This window comes from Megalobrama amblycephala, linkage group LG1, assembly GCF_018812025.1.
Source record: "Megalobrama amblycephala isolate DHTTF-2021 linkage group LG1, ASM1881202v1, whole genome shotgun sequence".
NCBI lineage: Eukaryota > Metazoa > Chordata > Actinopteri > Cypriniformes > Xenocyprididae > Megalobrama > Megalobrama amblycephala.
In genome coordinates, this window is record NC_063044.1 from 73,270,231 (window position 1) to 73,289,986 (window position 19,756).

General features: G+C 38.9%; 1 protein-coding gene and 1 pseudogene across 1 annotated transcript; both read left to right on the top strand.

Annotated features, from left to right (window-relative positions):
- LOC125278694 overlaps positions 1–19,756 on the top strand; it is a 368,525-nt pseudogene that overhangs the window by 92,699 nt on the left and 256,070 nt on the right.
- LOC125246257 (meiosis inhibitor protein 1-like) lies at positions 1,674–19,719 on the top strand. The gene is made up of 26 exons (XM_048157189.1): positions 1,674–1,970; positions 2,061–2,169; positions 2,430–2,480; positions 2,726–2,799; positions 2,905–3,010; positions 4,101–4,304; positions 4,531–4,643; positions 4,837–4,921; positions 5,104–5,223; positions 5,388–5,487; positions 7,026–7,160; positions 7,278–7,353; positions 7,428–7,507; positions 11,968–12,106; positions 12,190–12,301; positions 12,477–12,537; positions 12,893–12,990; positions 14,229–14,379; positions 14,467–14,617; positions 14,794–15,024; positions 15,246–15,408; positions 16,863–16,955; positions 17,032–17,142; positions 17,364–17,521; positions 17,598–17,682; positions 19,503–19,719. The coding sequence occupies exons 1-26, from the start codon at positions 1,854–1,856 to the stop codon at positions 19,700–19,702; spliced, it is 3,123 nt and encodes a 1,040-aa protein (XP_048013146.1). The 5' UTR covers positions 1,674–1,853; the 3' UTR covers positions 19,703–19,719.

A 19,756-nucleotide genomic window follows, 5' to 3' on the forward strand; every position in this document is an offset into this window, starting at 1 on the left:
TATTACATATTAAGAGAGCAAGACAGAATGAGTTTAAAAATAAAGGTGTGCATTTGTTTGTTGTAAGGGCCTGGGGGATATGGGTGAAAAGAAATCTGATTGGATATGACGTTACAGATGGTTAATGTTTAAAAAACAAGCTCAAAATGAGTAAGCGCTCAATAAAATAGCAAAATTCGACTGAAACATTTACAAAAAGGCCTAAAACCATTGAGTAGTGATGGAGAAATGATGCCTTTTAAATGTTTGAAGCTTTTCTCTAAACATTTCAGAAATGGTTTCAAAGCATCAAAAGTGTCGAAACAGTGCCATCTTGTGGCAGGTAAAATTTACAGCAGCCATAAACCTGAAATCGCAGCTCCGTAGTTTTATCCATTAAACACAAATAAAAGCCTGACGACGCAAAATGTGTTTATTACAGTAATATAATTCACATCTTAAAGTTCGGCAATAAATGAAATGGATCAACAAAAAGAATAATAATTACTAATAATGCATAGCCTACTGAGTTGTTTGATGCAAGTATTGTGCTGTTATTGTAGCCTATATGACAGAACATATGATGATGTAATATAGGCTCAGGTTTATATATTTAAAATGTTTAGTAAATGGACTTACTGGAACTTTCATATTAGGCTAATGGTCTGGGTTCAAACATTCTGACACACAAAGTGTAGCATTCATGTGACTGTAAACAATGTGAAGCTTCGTTTTTTGTTAATCACATGTTTCTCTGAAAACAATACGCACATTTTGGGACAAAGCTGCTCAGAGACCATGTAAGCGAGTTCTGTGCCCTGAGTTAAATCCCTGTTTTCATTAAAATATCATTAGTTTTAACTGAGTTTTATATTACAGTAAAAGAGTAGTAAAGTCGTTTATTGGTTGGAGTCAGCCAATGAAATGGGACGTTTTTTACGCAATGACGTCACTACATAGAGCAGATCGCGCCGTTTTGGTGGGCCATATAGCAGCCATCCAATTAAATGACTTTACTACTTTTTTACTGTAATATAAAAAAACGGATAAAACTAATGATATTGTAATGAAAATATTGTCTCATACATATGCAAATATTTATTACCGCGTGCCAAGTCGCACTGGATGGCGTTGTTCATTGGTCAGGCATCGACCAATAAAACGCCTTCACCCCCCCCCCCCCCCCCTCTGCTCTCTCAAGTCTGCTTTCAAGTGCTCAAATCAGTTTTGCAACAGGAATATCGCAAAAAGAGTAGCAAAAGTCAAAGCACCAGGAATTTAACTTGTACGGCCAGATCTGAGAGGTTGTAAGCGCCGACTTGAAGCTGTACAGCGAAACTGAAGTAAAGTGCAACAGTAAATATGTCTCACACATTTGTGTTTGTCGTTTTGTATTTGTGAATGCCATTTTACACATTTGTAACTATTAATCTGCAACTACAACTTCATAACACGGGTGTTTTGATTGTTGTCTGCGTGTGCAAATCGAAACATTCAGCTTTTCACATCAGGGCTGTGAGTATAAATTTCAATTTACAAATACAAATATTAATACTACAAGTTCTCACATTCAAATCAGCAACCTCTCGGGTTTCGCTACTGATTTACCTTCATAAAACATCCCCTCATCCCCCATTTTATTTGCTATTTTTAACTGTCGTTTGAAACCCGTTTAACGTATTTTCCCATTGTTGGATTTGATTGGTTAATGGGTCTCGTGATCTTGCTTTGATTGGTCAGTGACTCTCGCCGACGTGCTCGACCTCGCGCAGCCAGTCTGTAATTCAAATTTGAGATTTGAATTTAGTCTTTTAATCTATAAATCTCATTCAGAATAATCACATAAGTCAATTTCGTGTCGCATAACGTCAAAAATGTCGAGTTCAGACGTAATCTGTGATAGGATTCACGACGGTCACGGGCCGCGGTGGGAGCGCGGCGGCATTTGCGTCGCTTGCGTTGTGGAGATGATGGACAGATCGGATGTATCGGTAAGAACAGTAATATTTGGATAAATGTAAAATGAAAAACACCATCACCGAGCGCCGCCGTGTGGAAGCTCACGATTGACGTTCCCTCAGGCGGTGCGCAAGCGCGCGGCGCTCGTGGCCGTGATGCGCGTGGCCGCGGTTCGGGAGCTGCTGTATTGCGAAGAGGAACGAAGAATAAACTTCATCTCATCATTGCTGAGTAAGAAAGAATGTTTTATTCATTCTTTGGGCTTGTTTTATCTGATTTGAAGGGTTTGATTAATCAACTACTACTTTTTTTTATTGTAAAATATGTGTAATTTACAAAATCTCTTGTGTATATTAGATTTTTCATTGGCTTTTTGGATTATTGTGGAAAATAAGGTGTATGACCATGTGTTTTGTTCATGATAATCTTTTATATGAACCACTGATAAAGAGAAACATATTTTACTTAAGAATATAACTTTTATGTTTCAGGAACGCTGTTCAACGCTGTGGATTCAACCCTGCTGGATCAGACTGTACAGGGTACATTTGTAACATGTGCTCTCTGTTATTTCAATCAATCTCTCCATAGTTTTTTCCTCTTTTGGAAAGTCGTGGTTTTTTTCTTGAGCTACTGGAGCAAATGATAGGAATACAAAATCATATTTGTTGTCGTCTCCTGTTCACCCTGGAAATGTGTAAAAAGAGGGTCACTTTAGCAGCTTTTGCTCAAGAATGATCATGTTTTGAGGTCTGTGGCGTCTATGAGATTGAAAAGTGTGTTTCAGTTCTGCTTCAGATGACGCTGGACGTCCCGAATCAAGGGCTTCTGCTCTTCATCCTGGACCAGATCCACTCGCGGGTGTGAACACACACACACACACACACACTCACACACACACACACACACACACTAGTTCAGTCCGTGTGATTGTTACCCATGTGTGATTATGTCTGTGTCTCTCAGTGGATGGATGTCAGCGGTCTGAAAGCGTCTTTGTCTTCCTTGACGTTTTTGGGGAAACTGCTGGACGCTCATCCTGCTCTGAGCCAAACACTGACGTCCAGCCGCCGTAAGACTGTCTGATGAACACATTCACATTTGATGCATCATTTACTGCTAAAATATTAACACAATATATTTAAGAATAATTTAATAACATATTCACATGATAACGGTTCTCTGGTGTCAGTTAATTACATGCAGATAAGTAAAATATTTTGTAAGTGTTTTATTTTGATTATTTGTCTTCTAAAAAGATTTATTTAAAAGTTAATGATATAATTATTATTGTTTTATTAAAAAAAATAATATTACTTATATTATCTAATATTTAATATTAGTAGGTTTTATTCTGATTATTTTTTTAAAAAATGTTGTATTTACTTAATTTAATGCTTAAATTATTTGTTTTATTTTGATTGTTTTTATTTTAAAATTATTTATTTTAATGATTTTAATATTATTAGAAAGTTTTAATATATATAAAAAAATAATTATTTAATAATTTTAGAAAGATTTATTTAGATTTTTATTTTAAAATGATTTATTTTAATGAATTTGATATTAGAACATTTTATTTTGATTGTTTTTATTTTTAATTTAAATGTTTTAATAATATTAGGAAGTTTTATTTTTATTGTTTTATTTTTAATTATTTCAATGATTTACAAATATTAAAAAAATATTGTTTTTATTTTAAAATTATTTATTTTAATCATTTTAATATTAATAGAACGTTTTATTTTGATTGTTTAATTCTTTTCAATTACTTTAATTATTTAATAATATAAGAAAAATGCATTTAGGTTTCTTTATTTTTAAATAATTTATTTCATTGATTTAAATATTGAAACATTCTATTTTGATATTTTTTTATTTTTAATTATTGATTTAAATTTTAATAATATTAGAAAATCATTTTGATTTATTTTTAATGGTATATTTTAATGATTTTAATTTTATTACAAATATTTTTATTGTATTTTATTTTAAAATCAATTTTAATTATTTATTATTAATAAAGAAGTTTTATTTAAATTTAATTTGAATGATTGAATTATTAGAAAGCACCTTAATTCTGATTGGTTTTTTAAATGCAGCTTTATTCATTCATGCTGGTGTTATCGTGTGTGTGTGTGTGTGTGTGTGTGTGTGTGCAGCGCGTGTGCTGGAGTGTGTGTGTGCCGCTCTGCTGCTCTCAGATGAGGAGGTGAAGGTCGCCGTGTGTTACGTGTTGTTGAGGATCTGGAGCTCTGCCGCTGCCATCCAGATGCTTCCAGACACGCTCCGTCAGCGCATGTGTGTGTTACTGCTGCACACGCTCTCAAACACACACACCACTGCGCTCACCGTCAACTGCCTGGGTGAGATACCCTGTGTTCATCATTACATGGGAATATGAACATGATTTGGCCGGTTTATGAGCATGTTTAGCTAAGGACTAGGACACACATTTCACGATTTGATTCGTAGATTCACAAGCTTGCTATTTGATTCAGATTTGATTTGATATGTGAATCATTTGAATATACATCAATCAGGTACAGAACAAGAAAACAGGTCTCTGAACTAATGCTGTTAACTGCACAGGTGTTGTGAAGCAGATGTGTCAGTACTCAGAGGTGGTGTGTGTGTTGATGAATCTGCAGGACGGCACTGAAGATCCGCTGCCGTATCAACCACTGCCGCTCATCCTGAAGAAGGTCTGAACACACACACACACACACACACAAATAAAAAAACTTAACAGCACATGCTTTAGTCCACACTAAAACATGTGATAGGGCAATAAAAAAAGCGTGTTAAGTGTCTATGAAGTAATACTGATGTTGATTTAAATGTGTGTTTGTGTGTGTGTGTTGTAGCTTGTTGTTGAGCGCTCAGGACTCTCTTCAGGTGGTGTCTGTGCGCTGTGTGTGTGCCGTACTGATTCACGCTCCTCGACGCTTCACTGCCGCCTTCATTCAGGCCGATCTACCCGGTGAGATGCTTCACTAACCGCCACATCCGCCTGTGACATCAACAACAAACACTTCCAAAAGACATACATAAGACGTAACATCACACACGCTGATGTCGGAGTGTCTTTCATTCATTCACACACATACAAACAGTACAGCATATGAATATGAATGTGTGTGTGTGTGTGTGTGTGTGTGTAAGAGTTTCTGCTGGAGGTGATGAGCAGCGGCTGCAGTGACGTGTTGCTGTGGTCCGTCTTCAGCTGTTTGCTGCTGCTGTCCGAAGATCCTCTCTTCTTCTCGCAGTGTCACGCCGTCTACGGTGAGATCCATCTGCTGCTGTCCTTAAACTCATTCCTCTCGATTCATCAAACACCAGATTATGAGCAAAACTTGACCGCCATTAAAGGCTGTTCTTTATACTTTAGCACTAATCAGAATTCATCACTCTTCACAAGTGTAAGTGTAAATGTGTGTGTGTTTGAGGTATGGAGCCGTTAGTGCGCTGTCTGAAAGACACTCTGGGAAAGTCCAACACTGAGGTGCAGAAACAAGGACTGGAGCTGCTGTCGGCCATTTTGGACAGGTCAAACATCACACGTTTGCTTTTGTCTTTCCTCTGACTTCTGTTGTTTTTATTAGACTCAGAACTCCAGACTGTGACCAAATGGTTGCATTTTGTGACTTTTTTTCCTGCCGGCATGACTAAATTTTATTAGGGGTCGTACTGGTGCCACCGCCACATTGCACAGCTGACAAGAGCTGCAATGGTTCAAATGAAACCACGATTCATATTTGATCTGCAAACTGGTTCTGAGCTCACGAACAATTTTACTCAAACGTGAAGCGTGGTTTCATTTGAACCATTGCAGATATCAGATTGGGCAAACAGTGGTGAAGTGGCACCGGAAACCAGGAGGCTAGAAGGAAGGCTTTTCACTTCACAAATCACCAACATTCATCATAGGTCTTAATGTAGTGATGCTTAACTGTAACCATGGTATTGTGGCAGAAATAGTCACAATGTTTTTACATTATTTCTCTCAGGGTTCGTACTACCTTTTTGAGAGTGAAATTCAAGCGCTTTTCAAGTGATTCACACTTTTTCCAGCGCTTCAAAGCTCTAAATATTAACCAATTTAAATGTTATTTTTAATGTGATGACCAAAAACATTATTTGTTCATCTATCAAAGATGCTCCCGATTTGTAAGTCTAAAAGTTTAAAGATGTAGGAAAACTAACACGTGGCAAACCAACACTTTTATTTAAAAAAAAAAAAAAAAAAAAAGATATGAAATTACCACTGTAACCTGTAGAATGGCAGCAGAGGAGCAACCTTGTTGACTTATTAGTCATTTCCACACCATAGTATATATTTTTTCAGATGTTTTGCTTAAACATTTATATTTAAAATATGTAATGAACATTTCCTATTTATGAAAATTTTAAATTGTCAAGCGATCAAGTTTGACACTTTTTGTACTGAAGTTTGAAGTAGGAAAAGTCTCATGAAAAACAAAAGCCACAACACTTAAAGCCTTTTATGTATAATGCATTATAAACAGTATTTTTAGTTGCAGTTTCATAAACTTCAAATTATAATGCATTTTAACAGTTATTTATGAAAAGATGTAATGCATTATAATGTGTAGTGAATTACACAGAAAGCAAGTAAAGATCGTTCCTTTTATAATCACTGAAGCTCTCAGGTCAGTTCAACATGATACTACAGAAGAATAATGGTGCATTTAATACATTTAATAAGTAGAATATTTAAATATTTCCCTACAAATCTTATTTTGTTGTTAATAAAAGTTCATTTTATCTGCATCTCAACTCAAGTTCAGTGCTTTTCTGCCAAATGCACATTTCCAAGAAATGAACATGCGATATTATTAGTAACTGCACTTATCAATGCAAAACAATAGTAATTTTATGATTCAAAATCCTCTCAGCACTACTCAATTCTGGTTCTGGCGCCGTCACCGTCTGTTTCATGCACACAGTGTGGATGAGCTACAGCAGTTAAACATGTCTGCTCTGGATTGACCATATTCATTTCAGTTTTAATCAGTGATGACATTTATATGTGTGTGTGTGTGTGTGTGTGTGTGTGTGTGCAGGCAGCCTGCAGCCGTGCGTCTGTTCCCGACCGCCTCTGAGTTCACAGCTGTGTGTGATGTCATCATGGAGGCTGTGGCCACTTCCTGTCTGCAGGTGTCCATGTGTGCGGTACGAGCCGCCGCCGTCCTGCTCAGGTCACACACACACACACACACACACACACACACACACACACACACACACATATGCATTCATGATATCATCTGTAGTGCACAACAAACACTCACTGTCACACGTGTGGGACTTCACAGGCCGAATCATCAGTCCAGTCCGGTTCAGTACTCAGACGTCAGGAGAGTCGTGGAGGCCGTGATGTCCAAGTGCAGAGTGAGTGTGTGTTCTGAGCAGTAGTCATGTGACGAGTCTGATCCACTCATACGTGTGTGTGTGTGTGTGTTCAGGAGAGCTGCTCTGGTCCTGAGTCAGTGTCAGCAGCAGGAGTGTTACTGCAGACGCTCACATGCTTCGATGCCGCCTGTCGGTCAGTCACTCACACACACACACACACACACACACACACTCTCTGACAGCAGACGTCATGCGTGAGATCAAGCCATTCACACATCTATTTTTAACTAAAATATTTTATTTGAAGTTCCCCTGAGATTTGAAGTTAATATTTTATCAACACATTCACATTTATGGTTTTCTAATGTTAATATTATTTTAATATTCAATACATAATTTTTTTTCAGTTTTTTCATTTTGACTGCTTTTTTAAATTATTTAATTTAACATTTTTATGATTAAATGTTTAGTTTTATATTGATTTGTTTATTTTAAAATGACAATTTAATCTGTGATTGATTTTTATGTTGTTGTTTTTGTTACGGTACTGGTGTAGAGAGACGAGGCAGATACGGATTTCCACAATACATATACTTTTACTAGAATAAACCAAGGCAGGAACACCAAACATACACGTTAACACAACAGAGAACGGACCAGGAGTGCAGGGAGTGAGTGCAATATATAGGAGTGCTGACAATAGAGTCCAGGTGCAGGTGATCCGTGATGATGAGGAACTGACAAGGGAAGTGAGTGCAGGTGAGGAGAACAGGAGGATCTTGGGATATGGAGTCCAGGGAAACAAGGGATCCGTAACAGTACCTCCCCCTCCCGGTAGGCGCGTCCTCGCGCCGTAGATGTAACAACCGGGAGGGGGCGGGCGCCCTGGAGACCTCAAACCGGAGCAAGGGGAGGAGTAGACTGGAGTGGAGGTCTCCAGGGCAGGCTCAAACACCATGGCGGGTCAGGAGCCGTGGGCAGCCATGGCGGGTCAGGAGCCGTGGGCAGCCATGGCGGGTCAGGAGCCGTGGGCAGCCATGGCGGATCAGGAACCGTGGGCAGCCATGGCAGGTCAGGTGCAGCGGGCAGCCATGGCGGGTCAGGTGCAGCGGGCAGACATGTAGCGGGCAGACATGGCGGGTCAGGTGCAGCGGGCAGACATGGCGGGTCAGGTGCAGCGGGCCGCCATGGCGGGTCAGGAGCCGAAGCCGAATTGTCGCCGAGCCCAGGCGGCGCTGAAGGACCGGCGGGAGATGGCGGAACCAGCGGCTCCACCGACCGAAGCGCAGCCGGGGCTCCAGAAGGCCGCAGTTGAACACAGACGACAGACAACAGAGTGAACACCAGGGGGAGTGAGGAAGCCAACTGGAAACGAGGGACGGAGGGACGGAGCGGAGACGGAGGAGTGCAGTCCAGAGGGGAGGGCAGGCTGACGAGGGACCAAGGTGTGAACGGGGGCAGGATGGAGACTTGTGAGGCTGGAGGACTGATGGGCAACGGTGGAGACGAGGGAGGTTGGAGCCAGGGTGTAGGTAATCGCCCAGAGGTCCGAGGTGGAGATCTGGGCGAGGGGGCTTGAGGTGGAGGTGACGTGTAGAGACAAATGGAAGGAGGCGGGAGAGGGAGGCAGGGAGGGAAAACAGTCTTTGGGTTGGAGGATACAAACACACAGTTCATAGTAGGAGCGGCTGGCTCGGCGGCGGCTGGAGCTGAGGGCTCGGCGGCGGCTGGAGCTGAGGGCTCGGAGGCGGAGACTGGCGCTGCTTGCTCGGCGGCGGAGACTGGCGCTGCTTGCTCGGCGGCGGAGACTGGCGCTGCTTGCTCGGCGGCGGAGACTGGCGCTGCTTGCTCGGCGGCGGAGACTGGCGCTGCTTGCTCGGCGGCGGAGACTGGCGCTGCTTGCTCGGCGGCGGAGACTGGCGCTGCTTGCTCGGCGGCGGAGACTGGCGCTGCTTGCTCGGCGGCGGAGACTGGAGAACTTGGCTCTGCGGCGGAGACTGGAGAACTTGGCTCTGCGGAGACTGGAGAACTTGGCTCTGCGGAGACTGGAGAACTTGGCTCTGCGGAGACTGGAGAACTTGGCTCTGCGGAGACTGGAGAACTTGGCTCTGCGGAGACTGGAGAACTTGGCTCTGCGGAGACTGGAGAACTTGGCTCTGCGGAGACTGGAGAACTTGGCTCTGCGGAGACTGGAGAACTTGGCTCTGCGGAGACTGGAGAACTTGGCTCTGCGGAGACTGGAGAACTTGGCTCTGCGGAGACTGGAGAACTTGGCTCGGCGGAGACTGGAGAACTTGGCTCGGCGGAGACTGGAGAACTTGGCTCAGAGAAAAAGTCTATTAGCCAGGCCGCATCATCTGGCAGCTCGCACAGGGATGGAGCGGCAGGCTCTGGAGAGACTGGAGCGGGCTCTGGAGATACTGGAACTGGCTCTGGGGATACTGGAGCGGGCTCTGGAGATACTGGAGCGGGCTCTGGAGATACTGGAGCGTGCTCTGGAGATACTGGAGCGGGCTCTGAAGAGACTGGAGCAGGCTCTGGAGACACTGGAGCGGGCTCTGGAGACACTGGAGCGGGCTCTGGAGACACTGGAGCGGGCTCTGGAGATACTGGAGCGGGCTCTGGAGACACTGGAGCGGGCTCTGGAGACACTGGAGCGGGCTCTGGAGACACTGGAGCGGGCTCTGGAGATACTGGAGCGGGCTCTGGAGATACTGGAGCGGGCTCTGGAGACACTGGAGCGGGCTCTGGAGACACTGGAGCGGGCTCTGGAGACACTGGAGCGGGCTCTGGAGACACTGGAGCGGGCTCTGGAGATACTGGAGCGGGCTCTGGAGATACTGGAGCGGGCTCTGGAGATACTGGAGCCGCTTTCCTCCTCCTCCTCCGCTTACTGGGCCCAGTAGAGGCATGTGGGTCCAGCATGGGGCAGGCAGGGAGTTCGCTGGAAAGGTATGCGGAGGAAGCCGGAGGTTGACTGACTGGCCCGGCCAACCGTGTCTCTGGATGGACTAGAGACAGACACCCATCCTGAACCCAATCCACGATAAATTTGGAATCATTTAACCATAAAATGGAATTTATGGTTTCGCTTAAGGAGAAACGATAATCGGGTTCACTAAAACGGATGGTGTCATCATCTAGTCCATCCAGAAACAGGGAGATCAAAACTGCTTCAGGCCAGTCAGACACATAAGCGAGCTCTACGAACTCCTCCACATACCTCTCCAGCGAACGACCTACCTGCAGGAGCCCGATAAGGCGTTCGCTGGCTGTCAGGGTGAGAGGCGTTGGAGGAGCTGAATCCAGGGAGCCGGTGAAAGTCTCCATTTTTTTTTCTTTTTTTTTTTTTTTTTCCTGTGGAAAATCCGGTCGTTCTGTGGTCCGTTCTTCTGTTACGGTACTGGTGTAGAGAGACGAGGCAGATACGGATTTCCACAATACATATACTTTTACTAGAATAAACCAAGGCAGGAACACCAAACATACACGTTAACACAACAGAGAACGGACCAGGAGTGCAGGGAGTGAGTGCAATATATAGGAGTGCTGACAATAGAGTCCAGGTGCAGGTGATCCGTGATGATGAGGAACTGACAAGGGAAGTGAGTGCAGGTGAGGAGAACAGGAGGATCTTGGGATATGGAGTCCAGGGAAACAAGGGATCCGTAACAGTTTTATGATTTTTAAAATTAATTCTACCTTTTGTGATTTGATTCATTTTTGGTAAATGTTTTGTTTTGATTGTTTTTTTTATTTCAATTAATATTTATTTTATTTTTGTGATTTTGCATTTAATTTGACATTTTCATAATTTAAGTTAGTGTATAATGTAGATTTGTTTTATTTTAAATTGTAATATTTTAATTTTAAATTTGCATGATTTTATACATTTTTTGTGTGTTTTATTTGGATTATTGTACATTTTTTAATTTACCTAATCTATAATCCTATTCATTTTAAAAACGTGTTTTGTTTATTACTTTAGTTTAATTGATTAATTTCGATTTAGTTAATTATTAGTTTTCTATTTGATAGTTTTTATTTTTAAATTATTTTAATTTTGCATTATGATTTAATTATTTAAATATTTTGATTTTAAAATTGTTTATTTTAATTTCACATTTGAACATTCAATTCAATTTGTTTATTTTTCAAGCACTTTTCAAGTGATTCACACTTTTCCCAGCACTTCGAAGCTCTAAATATGAACCAATTTAAATGTTATGTTTAATGTGATGATCAAAAACATTTGTTCATCTATCAAAGATGGTCCCGATTTGTAAGTCTAAAAGTTTAAAGATGTAGGAAAACTAATATGTGACAAACCAACACTTTTATTTAAAAAAAAAAATATATATAAGAAATTTAAAATCAAACTTGGTTGGCAAAAGTGCTGTACATAGAATAGACAAATAAAGACATAACGAGCCAAACAGAGAGTAGACGACAGGCCAAACACACCTGAGCCATCTTGATAATCAGAAGCCTCAAGTGTCTTGTTTTATAAATTTTTTTATTGACATTTGTTTGTATTTTTTTTAAATTTATTATTGGCTTGAACTCAAACCCCAGTTGTTTGGGAAGGCCTGTGTTAGAGCATCTGAACATGTGTGTGTGTGTGTGTGTGTGTGTGTGTGTGTGTGTGTGTAGGTTGCTGGAGGAGTGTGTGTGTGAGCTGGCTCTGATAGACGGTGTGTGTTCAGCTCCAGCGCAGCAGCAGGATACGCTGGAGTCGGTGTGTGTGTTTCTGCTGCACTGCTGTGACACGATCTGCATCCCTGCGGTCACTGTGAGTCTCACACACACACACACGCACACACACACACTGAACTCTACAGGTACACTAACATCTGTGTGTGTGTGTGTGTGTAGGGCGTGTGTGAGCGGGTCTCGTCTCCACAGACGCTGCAGCTCTTCCTCTCGGTCCTGTCGTGTCAGTTTGCTCTGTGTCCTGCTCACATGACCTCCTTCTCCAAGAAGCTCGGTAAGACACGACCCAGGGGTCAGAGGTCACAGCTTCTCAGAATCAGATGCTTGTGATCTTTTATCACAATCACTTGCTTTATTTTCATTGCCAATTGTTCTGATTCAGTTCATCTGTGATTTGTGTTGTTCAGTCACATGATCAGAACTGCTCATTCTCTGTGTGTGTTTGTCAGCTGCGTCTGGATTCATCAGACTGACTGTGGACAGTAAAGCTCTGCTGTGTTCAGGGAACAGGTGAAACACACACACACACACATGTTCGTTTTTGCGAATTGTGGGCGTAATGGTTTTTATACTGTACAAACCGTATTTTCTATCCCCCTACACCAACCCTACACCTACCCATCACAGGAAACATTTTTACTTTCTCACAAAAACTCATTCTGTTTGATTTATAAGCCTTTTGAAAAGTGGGAACATGGGTAATGTCCTCATAAGTCACCTCTTTTTGTAATACCTATGTCATACTCATGTCATTATACACATTTGTGTCCTGATATGTCACAAAAACATGCATGCACACACAGAGATGGTGTGTTGAACTGCTTGTGTTTGAGATGTGTGTGTGTGTGTGTTTGTGTGTTTTCAGGAATGCGTCTCTGAATCAGACCTGCTGTGATTTCCTCCTGAAGCTCTGCATGTGTCTGATCTCAAACACCGACACCTGGACCCATGATGACCTGCAGGGTAACGTGTGTGTGTGTGTGTGTGTGTGTGTTATACATGATATCATTTTGAATTTTTATTGTTTTAATTTTAATGATTTAGTAATTTTAGTTTTGTCATTGATATTTTATATGTCAGTAAACTTTTCATTAATTTTTATTTCATCTTCAATTTTTTTTTTTTAGTTTTTTTTAAAATATTTTTTTGTAATTTAAAAATGTAAATGGTTTTTAAAAATATGTCTATATAGTTTATAATTTATATTATTTATATTTTCTTTTGACATTTTGATTATTATTTTTTGATTTTTTAAATGTCTAATATAGTTTTATTTTGTTTTATAGGTATTTTGTTTTGTCATTTAATAATTTTTATTATTTTTAAAATGTTTGTGTAATTTTTTATTAATTTTTATTTCAGTTTTGGTTATTCTGTTTGTTATTAGTATTATTATTATTATTTTTTTTAAAAAAAATGTCTGTATAGTTTTTAATTTATGTTTCAGTTTTTATTTTTTTCCCCAGTCATTTTTATTATTTTTTTAAATGTATATATATATATATATATATATATATATATATATATATATATATATATATATATATATTTTGTTAGTTTGTTTTATAGGTATTTTGTTTTTGTCAGTATTTAATCATTTTATTATTATTATTATTTTTTAAATATGTCTATATAACTATCATTCATTTTTATTTCAGTTTTGGTTATATTGTTTGTGTTATTATTATTTTAAAAAATGTCTATGTAGTTTTTAATTTATATTTCATTTTTATTATGTTTTGCTTTTTTTAAATGTCTATAGTTTTTTGTTTTATAGGTATTTTGCTTTCGTCATTCAATTTATAATTAATTATTTTTTAAATGTCTATATAATTTTCATTCATTTTTATTTCACTTTTGGTTATTTTGTTACGTCTATATAGTTTTTAATTTATATTTCATTTTTTATAATTTTTTTCAGTCATTTTTATTATGTTTTGGTTTTTTAAATGTGTATAGTTTTTTTTGTTTTATAGGTATTTTGTTTTTGTCATTTAATTTAAACAAATTATTATTATTTTTTAGATGTCTATATACTTTTTAATCATTTTTATTTCAGTTTTAGTTTCTCCTAACATTCTGCAAACCTAAAAGGAACATTGTATTTTTGTAAAAATCACTGATGTGTGTGTGTGTGTGTGTTTGTGTGTGTTTGTGTGTGTTTGTGTGTGTGTGTGTGTGTGTGTGTGTGTGTTGAGCAGATGTGAAGCGTGTCCTGCAGGAGTCTCTGCCGTCTCTCTGCTGCAGAGTGTCTGATTGGCCCTCTCTTCTCACTGATATCCCACAATCCCTCAGGAACGCGCAGTACTGCCTCATCCACCTGTTGCACCTGTCGCTGCAGCACGGAGACAGGTGTGTGTGTGTGTGTGTGTGTGTGAGTGTGTGGTGATGTCATTGAGTGATGGAGATGAGATGATGACCTTCATGATCATGTGACAGGTTTCTGTGTGACTCGGCCGTGTTCCCCTGCATGCTGCGCTTCATCATGTGTGTTCAGGATCAGTGCGGCGACGCTCTTCCTGCGTCTGTGTTGACTTCAGTCCTCTATCTGCTGTCCGTCACACATCACGGCGGCCCTCGCCTCGACACGGTGACGTACAACACACATCATTGTTATTATGATAGGAGAGAGAGGGACGGGATTGGGAAGGGTCGCGTCACACGAAGCACAATGCTGCCCACTAGGCTATCGGCACAGACATTAATTCATGTGTAATTGACGTTGAGTGTGAATGCTGACTGAACCGTGTGTGTGTTTGTCTGCAGGTGTCAGTGAACGTCGTCAGTAAAACTCTGTCCTCCTGTCCTCCGCTCTTCTCTCGCGCTCTTCCTCTCCCCGTCCTGAGCTTCATCTTCCTGTATCCCGAGCTATCGGAGCGTTTCGGAGCGACGTCTCTGACGGGACGTCTCTGTCGCGGGACAGAAGCGGGTCAGGAGGAGGAGCGGGAGCTGCTGGAGCTGCTTCACACACACCCTGCGGCACTGTTGAACATGCTGGTGAAACACACACACACAGTTATAAGAGAAACTGGCATGTATGCCAACTGAATTGTAATATTATTGGTTACCATAGCAACACTTAGTAAACAAATACATTCAAAACTACATTAAAATTCAGAAAAGCTCCTAATTTCTGTCAGGTAATAATAGGGAGAGCATTGAATACAGTCTGATATGATGCTGTGGTTTTTAATGTGTGTGTGTGTGTGTGTGTTGAGGTTGTGGCATGTGAAGCCGAGACTGCAGCGTCTCACTCAGCCATCGGTGTGTTGCGATGTTTCCTGAGTTCAGTCGACGGCGTCTCCATCAGCAGGACGTCTGATCTCTCTGATCAGATCCGGTTGGCGCTCATGAACGTCCTGCAGAGACAAACACACACAGGTCACGACATTATAAATAGATCAATATAAACACTATTAACATTGTATAATCTTTGTCAGTGTTTATGCCGATGTGACGTCACTGCAGGCTGGAAACATTTTAGTATGATTTAATATACTATTATCATATTCAGGGATACACAATATATCGGCCACCATATCAGTATCGGCCGATATATGCTCATTTTTAATGTTATCGTTATCGGCCTGATTAGAAAATTTGATTGCTGATATATTAAAGCCGTTACATAAAGTATTATTATTTATTAGTTGAGACGCTTCAGATTGCAGAGTGCACTGTTGACCATGATGGCGAACAGTGATTGGTGAAATTTGATTGAAATCACTTCAAAAAAGAAAATACAGTTAAGTGTAACATGTGCAGTGCAAGTCTGTCATATAGGGTAAAAAATATTATAATGAGAACATTATAATTCTGTGATTGGGACATGGCTTTTAATGGTGAAACTTTTGTTTTTGTAATCAGGCTCTCAAACATTATATAGGAAATGTTGATTTAGATTTATCGGCCAATTTATCAGTTATTGGCTTTCAAATATATTTCAAATATAAATAACTATCGGTTATCGGTAACGGCTAAAATGGTGCATCCCTAATGATATTATTATTTTATTAAATATTATTTATTAAAATAATTGATTTTTTTATATATATTTTCATTTTAATTTTAGTGAAAGTTTTTTTTTGTCATTTATATTAGTTTTTTAAATATACATAATATATATTATTATGTATTATATATTAATATATATATATATATATATATATATATATATATATATATATTATGTATATTTACTTATTTTTTTAGTTATTTTAGTTATATTGTATTGGCACTATCTAAATTATTTTATTTTTATGTGAACATTCATCTATGCATTTATTATTTTATTAATATATTTTTAAATTATCTGTATTAAGGGATTTTATATTTATTTGTTTTTATTATACAATTTATATTTCTTTTATATTTATTATTTTTTTTATTCACAAATGTTTTTATTTCTTAATCTTTAATCATTTAGATACTATTATAATTTTTATAAATTAGTTTTCATTTTAGATTTTCATTTTATATTTTGTTAAAGATTTAGTAATTTTGTGTGTTTTGTCATTTTATTACTTTTTTATGTCTATATAGTTTTTATTAATTTTTAGTTTTTGTTAGTTTAGTACATCAAAATGAGAAATGCTGATTTGGCAACTAGCTTATATATATATATATATATATATATATATATATATATATATATATATATATATATATATATATAATAATTTATTTCATTAAACATTTACTTCATTTCATTCACTTTATTTTGCCTCCAATTCCAGTATGAAACACTCACTCATTTCTCTGTCCAATCAGCAGCTGAGTGATAAACTCAAGCCCCGCCCTCATGTCTCATGTTCAGAGGTTCTGCTCTGTTTCAGACGGTCTGTCGGTGCTGCTGGACGTGTTGTCTGTGATTCAGAGTCACTCGTCCGGTCAGATGAACCATACAGACTTCAAACTGCTTTACCACGGTAAGAACAGAGAGTGTGTATCTGCTGTTATGAGTGTGTGTATCACTCAAACATGTGTGTGTGTGTGTGTTTGTAGTCAGTAATCTGGTGGGAAAGATGGACTCCAGCGACTCTGAGCTGCTGCTGTCGGTGTTCAACTGTCTGTACTGCTTCCTGTGTGTGTGTCCATCACACGCCACCGACAGAGGTAACACACACACACACACACACTGAATATATACCGATATATCGGCCGATGTTTGCCATTTTTTTTTAGTTTTCGTCATTGGCTGATAATATTATTATATATTATGAAGTAAATAAAATAAATATAAATTTAATTCCAAAAATGTCTTTAAATTAAATAGTGTGATATCATTTGTATATCGGCTTTACATATCGAGCGCTAATGATGATTGTGTGTTCCAGCGGCGTCTCTGCTGCTGGGAAACGTCAGACTGCTGGAGCTGCTGGAGGAGGTTTTATCCTCCTCTCCCTCTTCATCTTCATCATCTTCATCACTGCACTGCTCCTCTCTGCTCCTGCTCTCCTCCCTCATGCTCCTGCAGCACAAACACAGCGCTCAGGTGAGACGCCCGTCCCGCTCAGGTGAGGCGTGTGCCGCAGCAGTGTTAAACACCTGACCTGACGCGTGTGTTACAGGTGCAGAAGAGCGTCAGTGTGGATCTCCATCAGATACTGAGACGACTGGCCTTCAGCAAGAGACACGCGGACGCGCTGCTGCTCGGTTAGACACACACACACACACACACGAGAGAGAGAGAGAGAGATTAATAATGTAAAAGAGTTCAATGAGCTGAGCCTTCAGGTTTGATTCTGTAAGAAAACACTGATCTGATTCCTCAAGTAATATAATCTCATGACAGATTAACTGATTGAAAGCGTTGTTGAAGTTACTCAGTTATCTGTGGTTAACTGTAGCAAAACAGGAACACGAACACTGCAACTGACATTCAGTGTTTGGTCATTTAAGTTTTGATGGATTTGATAACCATGTAGGTTTAGTATTATTATTAATATTCTACTTATAATATTTATTAATATGTTTGATATATTTATAATTTCAGTTTTCATTTCAGTTTGAAGTTTTAGAAATGTTGTGTTTTTGTCACTTTTATTTTTTTAATATTTATTTATTATTTTTAAAAAATATATTTTTATTTTTATTTCAGTTTAGTTTTTAATTTTATTTCAGATTAGTTGCTAAGGGAACATTTTTAATTTTCATTTATTTTTGTTTTTACCAGTTAATGTTTATTTTTTAATTAACTTTTTTTTTTTTTACAAAACAATTAATTCTTTTAATTAAGTTTTAATTTTACTTAAAGAAAAACACTGATTTAAAACATCAGTTTTCACACACTGTTTTCTCTGAATTTGACACGTCATTATTGTGTAGATTGTGTATTTGTGCTGCATTAGGGTTATTTTAAACCATAAAAAAAAACATTTCAGTTACTTGAAAATAAAATAAACATCAACTGAAATGAAATATATACACTTTTTGTCAGCTGTAGTTGCCAAGGCAACGCTTCTCATTTTCATTTAGTTTAACCTGATGTACTTGCATAACTAAAACTGAAATAAAAATAAATAAAAACTAAAGCTGCACAAATCTGGATAAATTGAGTTTTGTATAAAGTTTTTTTATAATTATTTCAAATGGAGATCAACAAAACAAAATAACATGTAATTTACTAGAGGTTCTGACAAAATGTTATTGCCTCAAGCGTTTTAAAATGTTTTATTAATCAGAATGAATTATTAAAGCTGCAGTCTGCAACTTTTTTGTGTTAAAAATTTACAAAAATTATATAATGAGAATATACAACATGAATCCATTTTCCAAACCGTGTTTTTGTCTTACCCTGAATCATTATGGTACACTTATAATAAGTGTTTATATTCTGACTATTTCAGACCGGACTGGTAGGACCCGCCGCAGAGTATTACAGTAACTGCGTGACTCGCCATAGACATACATGGAGAAAAGTAGCTACGGCTACAATGTTCTTCCGCAAGACGCATGCAGTTCTGTTTATTAACCGCTAGAGGGCCAAAAATCGCGGACAGCAGCTTTAAATAAAGCCGTTTGAATGAATGATTCATAAATAGTATGTCACTTGTTTCATTACTGGATGAATCAGTGTTTTTGAACGAATCTCTTGAGTGGATGATTCAATGACTCATTTTTTTAACAGTCACTTGTCGCCACCTACTGGTGTAACCATGTAATCAATACAATCTTTATATTTTAAGTCATCAAAGTCACTCTTCAAACGGTGATTTGCTCTATTTTGATCTCTACAGTAGACATCAGTGTTTATATCTGAACTATAATCTTTTATCCCAGTATGACTGTGATAATCTGAACGATTGTAAGACAGAAATAATGACACTGTGTGGTTGAAAAGACTCTTTGTGAAGCTGTTTCATATCTATACATGACAACGGCTCTCTCTGGATCAGAACACAGATCTGAATGTGATCGTACTTGTCAAAGATTTAATAGACAGAGATGAACACACTGTCTGTGTGTGTGTGTAGTGTGCAGTGTGCGTTTCGTGCAGGTGTGTTTGGATGTGGATGAGTCTGCGCTGGTGTGTGTGTGTGATGCAGCGCTGCAGCGACCCCTGCAGACAGAAGATGGCGCTCTACACCCGCTGGGACACAGCGGCGCCGCCAGCCTCATGACGGCCCTCAGCGCACTCATGCTGCAGGTACACACACACACTGAACTGAGTTGAGAAGAGGTGTTTCACATGTACAGATCATGACACACTGAGCGTCAGATGTGTGAG